This window comes from Wasmannia auropunctata, unplaced genomic scaffold (assembly GCF_000956235.1).
Source record: "Wasmannia auropunctata unplaced genomic scaffold, wasmannia.A_1.0 LD334385.1, whole genome shotgun sequence".
Taxonomy (NCBI): Eukaryota; Metazoa; Arthropoda; class Insecta; order Hymenoptera; family Formicidae; genus Wasmannia; species Wasmannia auropunctata.
This window is the reverse complement of record NW_012028505.1, coordinates 478,859-490,331: the sequence shown is the minus strand read 5'-3', so window position 1 is coordinate 490,331 and position 11,473 is coordinate 478,859. Positions and strand designations below refer to the sequence as shown.

General features: G+C 39.4%; 1 protein-coding gene across 1 annotated transcript in view; it reads left to right on the top strand.

Moving 5' to 3' along the window:
* Positions 1 to 4,672: 4,672 nt before the first annotated feature.
* The window catches only part of LOC105458708 (nuclear factor of activated T-cells 5), a 37,707-nt gene continuing 30,906 nt past the window's right edge, over positions 4,673 to 11,473 (top strand). Inside the window, exon 1 of the mRNA XM_011704218.1 lies at positions 4,673 to 4,850. Coding sequence (XP_011702520.1) covers positions 4,772 to 4,850 — 79 coding nt within the window. The 5' untranslated portion in view covers positions 4,673 to 4,771. The remainder of the gene's footprint in view (positions 4,851 to 11,473) is intronic.

Genomic DNA, 11,473 nt, shown 5'->3' with positions numbered 1-11,473 from the left:
GAATATAAGAGCTTATGAAAGAGAGATCCAAAGAACTTTCGCAGCAACCTGATATGTTCCAAAGAAATGTGAATCTTTCGACATAAAAAATAATTCAAAGTGAAATTAAAATTAGATTTTATAGCATATTTGAGAAATTCAACAAAGGCTTTTATTAATTCTATATGAAATATAATATACTAGAAGTCTTTATTTTTTATTTTAATTGATGAAAAATATCCAAGAAAAAAACAAAAAAAAATGCAAAGATCTTTTTTAATCGTTTATATGAGTTTTTTTGTGTGTATTGAGTAATTCAATTTCTCTTTTTTTAAATATTTTTTATTCATGTATTGTCTCCTATCTTGTTCTCAACGAGAAAAAGTATGAAATATGAGAAAGACCTCTATATACGATGGCTAACGATCGATTAACCGTGATTACCGGCTGGTCCTTTTGAATCGCAACACAATATCGTTTCCCGGAGAAAGGAAAAAGATTTGATTTGATAGAGGATTAACGGATTATTATAAATTACTATCTCGCTACGACTTAGATACTAAGTGGTGCGACTGCAGCTTTGTGTGCGTATGGCACACGCAAGAAGATATGTGTGTGCGCGACGTGTGTGTGTGTGTGTGTGTGCCGGCGTGTTAAACACACACACACTCATGATTATATATATAAATATGATATACATATAATTATAATGATATATTAATGATAATAATAACAATAATGATAATAGTGCTTTATACTAGGCTTGAAAAAACTTGAGAAAACATTTTGTACTCATTGTAATATTACTACGCTAACCAAAATGAGAATAACACTGAGAAATGTAGTCTAACTAAAATATGATAATGTGACGCTTCTGTGATGACTTTAATTATTTGTCAAAATGTATAACATATGTAAGTGCGGGCGAGACAGGGCGACCGGGAAAGAATGAGAAAGAGAGAAAATGAGAGAGAATGAGAGAGCGCATGCGAAAAACATGGAAAGAGAAAAAAAAAGGATTGGAAGGGACAATTTGTTTTTCCAAGTTAGCACGGTTGTCGTGATCAGGGGAAGTTCGTTTGCATCGAGAATTTGAAACTTATATACGGCATATAGAATATATAATCTTATTGGGACGCAATCCTGACTTACGAAGTAGCGTCTGTTACAATCGCTGATTTATATGCTTGCAGAAAAAAAATAAAACAAATGAAAAAAAAAAGCAAGAACAGGGACGTTACGATATTTTCTGACGGCAAGATTTTTCTGATAGCGCGAGGGCTTAATCTGATCGCGAGCTTTGAAGCTCGATTGAGAAATTCTAAATAGACTGCAGAACGTTTAAGACTAATTAGAAATAGAGTGTAATTAAATTTGACGTACCTATAAACAGCTCTGCTTCTACAAGAAACTAGGCTTTAATAGGAACCGAAGTTTTGGAGAAAAAAAAACCGCAAGCTTTGGAGTTCTAGAAATCTATGCAGGAGTGCACGGAGGTCTCCGGAAATATCTACAATACTCTTTGAATATTAAAAAAAAAAAATGAGAAAAATCTTGGAAAACTTGAGCCTTGGTCACAGTGCCGCTGCAGTTCCAAGGGGTAGAACACGGCAGATCGCAACTATAATCATGATATATTCATCAGCTTGCACCTCATAATCCGGATCAGCAATTCTCAAGTTTAAGCGACTTTCTAAGATAAAAAAAACTCATTATTATGATATCTTCAGAATCTAGGAGTCGACAATTCTTGGGTCCAAGATTCTGCGAGGAATCGCGATTACCGCGTTCCTTAATGGATAATTAGATTGGCCTATTTTTTTCAATTACATTTCGTAATTTGTATTGCACTTTTATTAATTTTTGCAATTCACGTACGAATAGCAGATCTTATTCCTTCCCGAGCTTTTATTATATTCTAGGAACGTTTGATCGTTTGCATTATCGACATGCATTTGGCCTTTAGGCGACATGACCTTTGAATGTTCTGCACGAGCTCCTAAACGTTTCAAAAATTTATAAACAAACTTGAGAAATAGTTTTGAAATAATCTCTATAAATATAAATATGTTTTTTAAATATTAAAAGATATATTGCGAAATATATTTACTTAATATATTTTTTTACATTTTATTTCATGTATTAAATATTTTAATAAGCATATCTACCTGCATGAATTGATTCTCTCATTCCTACGTTTTAGTAAATTTGATTACTGTATAGAGCAAAAATTTATAGCATACACACACACGTACATGCACACGCACGTGTGTAATTTTCGACTAATTCTTTACATTACTCTACATAAATAGAAATAAATTTCCGTTCCGATATTCGCTATTTATCAACTACGCGATTACGGTCACGCTTAAAAATAATTGATTTAACGACTCGAGTAAGTGGGCTAAACGCACGTTTTTTTCCAAGACGTAAGGAAGCCTCACCGAATCGCCTAATTGCACAAATACTAATTAAGCGTGGAAGTGATGTGTGGAAGGGAGAGAGAAGGAGAGAAAAAACGGTGAAAGGGTGAGCGACGAGAAAAATTTCCGGTGTACTTTCAGGAGAGCCGAGGAGAAATTTGGTCTTGCTGTGTCGCGCGACGAGTGGTGGGTAACGTCTATTTTTGCATCTCGTCATTGTAATCCTTTGGAAATTGTATCCTCGTGTAATATGATTATAGGCGCCACGCGACGACGACGTATGTCTCTTTTGACTTGCGTTACAATATACATATATACTGGGTGGCCCGCGAGTAACTGCGCCAGGAGTTCATTCCTGATTGAACAGCTCGTTCCTTAGGACAACCAAGTGACTTTAGGGACACCCTGTATAAATATAAACTACGCGGCAATCCGTACAGTGTGGGCCAACAGTCGTCATCTCAGAAACGGATCAAAGCTAGTTTCAAGCTTCTTTTTTTGTTTTATTGAAAAAGGAAATAAATTAACGATAACCATTTGAATTCTCTTATCTCAATAGCAATTATATCTTAATTGCAAATTTATTACGTATACATAATTATTTTAATTGCGTGACTGTTTAATTACCAGTGGTTATTTTTCGTATATTTATAACAAGTATTTTGTATATGATCGTATTGTTGCAGATTAATCCTTTTTTTTTTCAATGGCTCTTGGCCCACACATTCAATACATCGCATCTGTTTCGTGGGCTTTGACATCGTCTCGTGTGATAAAGAAAAAAAAACCGAGATATATTAATAACGTACATTATATATATATGTATAAATATATAAATGAACATATTTATTTATATATATAAATATATATATTTATATATAATTATATATATAAATGCAGCGCGCGCATGAAGATAAGATTTATCGTGTCGCGATATATCAACCGTGTTTTGCATTGGCTGCCTTCGATATATAATATCCTTTCGGTTTCGAGGTAATGTGTGTGTGTGTGCGTGTATGTGTCACGAGAATCCGATTGTGTGTGAAGTAAAAGACCATACCTACACGCACCAGGAACGTCTTTGTTATTCTGTCATTGTCTCTGAATTCACTCTTTTCCTCCGCAAATTTCAGATTATTTCAAGCTAATTGATATCGGTTTTCCCCAAATGAAATAAATTTTGCACTGTAATAGGATGTGTCGATGCACTATTTATGATTTATTTAATTTATGATCCAATATAGTATTTTATTATAAATTAAAATAATTATTTTTAATATTTTCTAATGAATGTTCACATTTAATGTTTTGGAAAGGACAGGTAAAAATATTAAAAGTAGCATCGTGATTCGTTTAAAAAATTATTTCTTTCACTTAATCGAAGAAATACAAAAAGTTTTAAATAAAAACTTATAGCGTTTTTCGATTACAGTGAATTTTGATCGTCATGAGATCGATTGATAACGTCTCTCTACTCGTTGGAAATCTAAAGCGGAGCGTTATTAATCGATCTCGGACGGGTCAAAATCCACTGCATTCGAAAACGCTACAAATTCCTTTTCCATGAAAACTGATCTCTCTTCGAGTTCTCCGGCCTTTTGTCATCAGAGCGCGACCCCCTCAGCGTATTTCTATAATGATGTGCGTTGTTTATGCAGTTTGCATAGATACAAACTGGGACCTGCAGTTTTAACGCCGAACTCTAGTGGCCTAATTAGAAGAATTTTCATGGTAAGATATATAATATATCTCTCGTGGATTTGCCATTACTTTTTGAGAGATAGCGATCGAATAAAAAAATCCGACGGACGGATCCGAACTCGGATCTTCGGCACAAAAAGTAGACGCACAATTCTCGGGCACCACGATTGCTTATTATGTAAAAACCGATAAAGAAGTAAGAAAATTTTCGAAGTACCAGGAAAGGAATATTCCCCCCCGATACGCGCCGGGAACATCGCGTCGTGGCACGCATAAGTCGCGCGGCGCCGCGCCGCGCCGCGCGCGGTCGATCATGTGACAGGCGCGCGTGCGATGCGCGACGGCCCTGGCACGTGGCGGTTCGCGCGCGCGGGCGCGCATACGATTGGCCACCACGTGACGTCAACGCGCGCGGCGGCGCGGCGATGCGGTGGCATGGCCGCGAGCCAAAGGCCGAGCGAAGCCAGGCCGCGCCGAGCCGAGCCGAGCCGCTGCGACCGACCGAGCTACGCCGCGGGCGGCGTGATCGTGTGTGCGGAGCGGTGTGCGCGGCGGGAGCCCTCCAGTCGAGCAGCGGAGAGCAAGCAAACATGGCGGCCGCGCGGCCACATAATAATGCGTAGCGGACGCGCCGCCGACGGGTGCGATCGCGTGCGAGTGCGTGTACGATGTTGCTGAAGGGCCGGACTGCGACGGCGAAGAAGTATCGCAGGCATCATGGGAAAGGCGGTGCCAGATCCGCGGCCGGTAAGTGCAATCTCGCGATCGCTAAGTAGAAAAACATCGCGAGAGATCCTCCAGTCACTCCACTCCGCGGTCTCTCTCTCTCTCTCTCGCTCGTTCTTTCTCGCTCTTTCTATCGCGACCTCCCTCCCCCCCTCGCTCGCTCACTCCATGCATCGCCGTCCCTCGTTCTCGCCGCTTCCTCCCCACCTCCCCCCTCGCCGTGCGTCGCAGGTCTCCTGCTCTCGCCGCGATATCGACCACGTATATAAACACCAGCTGGAGCGATGCACAACAGCGGCCGCGTGATAAATCGGAGGCTCCGTCTCCGGTCGACGCAAGCGCAAGATTTAAAACCCTCCGTGAGGAGCGTAGCTGCATCGCACGACTTTCTCTCTCTCTCTCTCTCTCTCTCGCGAAACATCGTGGATTTTTTTTTTTCTCGAAATCGCCTGGCCGTTCGGCTCTGCGTTTCGTAATGTTTTAGGGCGAAGACACGAGTCGGAGAGGACAAGTCGTGTCTGCGGGACTGTAATTAACGAATTCCGTAAAAGCGGTCAGTCTCTTATACGTACGGTACAAACAAATGTACACTCACGCACGATCACAGCGGCGAGAGAAGGATTTCGATCGATCCGTTTTCTCCGCCGTTTTCGACGAGCCTCGCGCTCACGACGATCGGTTACCTCGACGTCGAGTGTCCCGCGCGAGCCTCGTGTTTGTTCTATTATACCTTGACGGAAAAAACGCGACGACCTAGTCAAAGTACGTTTTTTTTTGTATAATACGACGCGTCAGATCGGTGCCGATAGGAACTTTATATTCTCGATACAAACTTACTGCGAATCGATCTCGTGTGAAAAATTTGTTATTTACGCCAATCTCCTATGCAATGTATAGATAACTTTAATCTCGGCTAACTTTAACTTATTTTTTTTTAATATTCCTCCGAATTGGTGGACATATAGATTAATATCATCTACATTTATAGAAATGAGCCTACAAGCTATAGAGGTGCGCGAATAATTCGAATCGGATCGCAGTGGATTCGATTCGAGTTTATTTTTTTTTTTTTAATCTGAAAAGTTCGAACAGTTCGAGAACTTCGGATCGACGATAGTTCCGCGATTTTGGATCGATCATCTATTTTGGCGATATTGTTTTATCATATCTCCTGCGCGATCAAATACTGCTGTTTGTTAATATTTTTCTAGTTCAAAATTTCATACATCCTTTACAATGAAACGTAAAAACGGAAATAAATCTTCCGTTTGTTCGAGTCATTGCGTAAAATAATACGTAAAGCTCCATCTACATAAGTCGCAAATGCAAACGCAAACGCGGACGTTTCTCTCTTTCTTTTCTTTTATTTTTTGACGTTTCGTTCTTTTTTTTCTCCACATTTGCGTTTGCGTTGTGCGTTTGCGACTTATGTAGATGGGGCTTTAACTTTGATATTTATATTACGTTTGAATTAGCATATAATGTAGATCCGGGAAACTTCGATTCGATTTGATTTAATGTGAAAATTTCATATTCGACTTCGATATACGATCTCGAACATTCTGTTATCGAAGATTCGATTCGACCAAACGCAAACGCCTTCATTCGCACACATTTAGCCTACGCCCGTATATCAGACAACGTACATGCAGATTGAGAATTGCAAATTGAAGATTAGAGAATTCAATCGTGGATAGACTTTAATTTTAATCCGTCTCGTTCTGAATTAGTTGAATTCCAATCTCCAACTCGCAATCCTCAATCTTCCAGTGTGCGGTGTCTGGTACGAGCCTCGCGTGGCAATTCGGTTCGAAAAGCAAGGAAAAAAAAAAGGATGTAAGGAGCGCGCAAACGGTATCGCGTGAAGTTTTCTCGCATCCGGTGCGAGCCGGTAACGACCGCTCGCTCGCAGCTAACGGTGCGCCAACGTGCGTTGCAGTTCGCGACGGTGCAATTCGTTAATAAGAGTTAAAAATATCCCCGCGGAGACGTTTCGGCGGAGCTCGCGGCCTGCGAGCGTCATTCGAAGATGCGTCGCCGCGAAAGTGCATTCCTGGCGCGCGCCGCGATAAGAATAGAGCGATAGACAGTGCGGGGGAGAGGGGAGGGGCGGGAGGGGGGAAGGGGGGGTAGAGGGAGGAGTAAGGACGATTCGTAATGTGATAACGAAGGGGGGAAAATACACAGAATCACGTGCGCGTAACTGAATCGCTCGCATTGCGCGGATCGTCATAACAGATAGTTTCAGTTACATCATCTCTCGCACTCTTTTTCTATACATTTTATTAATCAGTTATTTGCCACGATCGAGTACGTGAATCGGCAGTTCTTGGCGGCTCGAAAAGAATTCAAACGTCGGAGACGACGTTGCAGTCGACTGTTCCACATTTTTTCCTGCGCGTTCCACACGAAATGTGTATATAGAAATTCAAATAGAAATATAAAGGAATAATGATATAAAACTGTGTCTTTTAACTATTCATAAATGAGTAACGTTAATAAAATGAAATAGCATTAATGCGTCGTTCACGAGTTTTTGGCATAAAAAAAACAGATGCGCTAGCTAATTTATATATATTATATATTGTTAGGCCTGTTGTTTTGCAGCTGCGTTATATTACACTTTTTGCACGTGAAATAAGATATGCAGTTTTAAGAGGAGCCAAGAGTTCACGATTCTAATAATTAAATTAAATCCAATAATCTAAAGATATATTAATCTTCCAGGACACTATCGTCTTATAGATATATCATTATTGGAAGATACTTGAAAATAGAAATTTTGTACGAGTATAACAATAGATTTGACCGATTTAAATTCGATCGTTACGATTTTACATGTCCGAGGCTGAGTCGAAGCCATGTTTTATACGATCTGTAATTTTACAATTTTTTAAAGAATTTTATTTATAACTTTATTTACCGTGTACACATATTTGTATATTTTTAACGTATATTTTAGATACGTATTGTATTTCTGATTTTTCAATTGTTTTTCGTATCAGGCTGCATACAAAATTATTATTAAATCCAATTCGATTCAGTTACACGCACATGATTCTGTGTATTTCCCCTCCCCCTCCTTTCGTTAAATTATATAAATATGTTATTTGGAGAATTTTGCAAATTATAGATCGCTCGAAACGGACGTCCCTAAAGTGAGTTCAATATTAAAAAATCTCGTGGTATAAACACATCTTTATGTCGATCTTTTACGACGCGCGAGAAGTTGGCCCACTTTCGGCGACCACGTGACCGCGATATATCTAATACCTCGCGGGTGCGTGGCGCGATGCATCAAATAAATTTGCGTGTGTCTATTATCGGCGGCGGATACTCAGGCGTCAGGGCTATGATTTTAAGTGCCCGAATTAAGCACCTCGCGTTATCTCGAAGTGATGTGCCCGACGTCGTTAGTATCGTCGTAAATGAAAACGAGTACCACTTAACGAGCGATCGTAAATCATCGCACGGTGTTGTCTGCTTAGGCTCGAAATGAAGATCGGAGTGAAGTTAGCGATTTCAGAAGCGCCTTCAATTTCCTCGTTTTTCTCGAAAAAAATTGCTATGCGAACTTCTGCTCGCGAAGCGTAGCCAAACTACCGCTATTCCGTTATCATGTACTGAATACGCGACCATCCGAGAGCTTTTCATTCCGCGATACACGATTTTATACTTTACGTTTGTTTAACAATAAGTAATAAAAAAAAGTCAGCTAATAAGCAGAGATGAAAATTGTTTAAATAATTTTCACCTTTGCATAATAAGTACTTTAATATCAGTTTTAGAAAAACGTCTTGTTTTTAATAACGTTTTAATATCTAATTCAGATTTATTTTTTTAACGTCGACTTTTCTACAAGATACTTTCAAGTATATAAAAATAAATACATGTGCATTGTATATTTATATATAAGGTTTAAATATGTAAATCAATAGTTGTTTATATATTCTTATATACTGCTTTACTTACACATTGGTCTAATATTTAACTTATTATAAATAGAATATATCAGAATTTTTAATATGTATATACAAAGATAAGAATCTCAAAAGGAGATTCTTTAAGGAGTTAGATTTGACGCCCGTAAGAGGGGGGGGGGCTAATCGAATGGCGAGAGAAGCTTTTTGCAGATCACACAAACGGCGCGATGCCGGCGCGTTAAACGCCTCCAAGGCCTTTGCAATGTAGACTCAATCACCGCCAATCTGCAGGGTCTTAGCAATTCGCTTCTTCGAACGGTCTCAAGCGGCACATTCGCGAGTCGCAAAGTGTATCTCGCAGATGCCGAATAAGGACGCCTGAGATTCAGTCACTTGTGAACACTTTCGCTTACGTCATTGTTACTCGAAAAAATTTTAAGTATCGATGACGTTGAACATCTCTCCCAAGAATATCAGCGTACGGATACACATATTTGAATTTATTATTGAATTTGATTACGCGCCGATACTTGTATCGTACAATTTTATTTATTCGGTCTTTCTGTTATTAATAAATTATCACCATTCCATCAGACGAGGTGGAAATGTCGGTGGTTTCTTAAAAGATTAACTTGCTGATTTCACAAACCAGTATTCTTGATTTACAAACGATTTTAAAAATAATCGTTTGTTCAATTGTTTCCCGATCAGTCGATTCACCGATTGAACCGCGATTCCCGTTTGTGAAAACATTCTCTCCCCTGCGATTGATGTGACCACAATTGACAGGTATTTTACCGCTACTGCGTATAATGAGGAATACATCACCCTCATGCTCTCCCATTTCTCTAAAGGGTCGTGCCTCAAAGAAGTTAACGGATCGTTCAGATACGAAGACAGCTCATCCTTCACAGGCACGTCTTCTTCCTCCTCGGGACTGCGCGTCCCGAATAGTTTATGATGGTTCCACAGGTTACAGCTGATTCCTTCCTGTTCGGACGCGAATGAGCCAGACGATTTATTTATCATGTCGCGCAACCGGCGCTTGGCATCGGCCAGAGCCTGCGTGTTCTGAAAGTGAACGGTCTTGAAGCGGGGATCCGGTATGGTAGCGACTGAAATCGGTTCGTTGAATTCTATCCGGTCGAATGTCTTCAATTCCAACAGGAAATTTTCCTTCAATTTCGCGGACAGTTCCATCGTCTGTGTAGTTTTCTGGTACTTGAGCTTAGCGCACCTGATTGTGTGTGTATGCGTGCGCGCACACCATTCATAAAAAATAAGTACTTAAGAGCATGTTTGAGCGTAAGAGCACGGTAGTAAGAAATTAATTTTTATTTAAAAAATTTTCTTTGGTTTGTTAAAATCGGATTTTGCCGATCAGAGTTATGAAGCACACTCATTACTCGTATATTGTATAAAAAGAGTATGTGTACGTAATAAATTATAGTCAATTTCTTCGTGAAGAAAAACAACAGTCTTTAGAACGGTCACGTCGTTATTGTAAAATTTAGACTACTTATTCTATCGCGAAAAATCTCACTCATGTTAAGTTCTTGATAATCACTCGCGCTTTAAGACAGCAATCACTCGTTGTAACCGACAGTCACATAAATTAGTTTCCCCATAATCTTAACAGTTTCGCGCCCATGAAAGACCATAATACAATAAAATATTATACAATGCCTGCTCAGATGTTTCAGCATCCTTGCACTGCTTCATCAACGTCTTTAAATGCCTATCAAAATTTTCCAGATAACTGAACTCAAAATTTCGGTAGAGTCGCACCAGAAGGTCTTTCACTTTCCTAAAAGTATTATTCTTGAAGTCACATCGTTAGCACGTCAGATAAAATAGCATCCACCGTTTCGTTATCGAGTCTAATATATTCCAGAATATCGCCGATCATGTTTTGCACATTTCTTGTGTCTTTAGAACTTTGGGCGATATCATAATATAATTCTCGGCTGAACATTCCTGCGCCATGAATTCCAGTGGTTTCAGCAGTACCAGTATCTTCTTGAACGTGACAAAGTCGTCGATACTCATTGTCAGCATCTCGGAAGCATTATGTTTCACGTATAGAACTTTCCATAACTTGACGAATCGTTCTATCATATAAAATATGCTGTCCTACCTATCATTTTGACATCTGGAATGAGTTTCTTTATTTCATTCTCAGATGCCCGAGTCGATTTGATGCCGATGTAGCTCGTTCGTTAGGTCGGTGCTGCTTTCCACAAAAGCGTTACAACCGTTCTAACTTTATTAACGAGATCATCGAGGCCTTCGCAGTTATTTATAGTGTTCTCTGCCATTAAATTTATAGTATGCGCGAAATTATGTGTCTGGCCTGATCAAATTTTGATTCGACAATTTCAACCACATTAGATCATTGTTAGTCACAACTGCTGCAATTTTATCAATATTGATACACCATTTTTTCAGTGTGCACTCGATCATATTATTAATGCATTTTCTAATGTGTTTACCTATACATAAATCTACAGTCTTAATATTTTCTGAATTTTCTTGGCTCAATTTGCTATGAAATGCATCATGATTCCCAAAAAACTTTTAGATGACTCTGCTTCAGACCAGTTGAAGTTTTCTTCAGCTCTTACTTGAAACTTTGGCCCACTGTGTCATATTTCTCATCAAATCTTCTCTTGATCGCATCTCTGTTAGAAATTTTATAACGAGGCGCCAGTTTCTTCATTA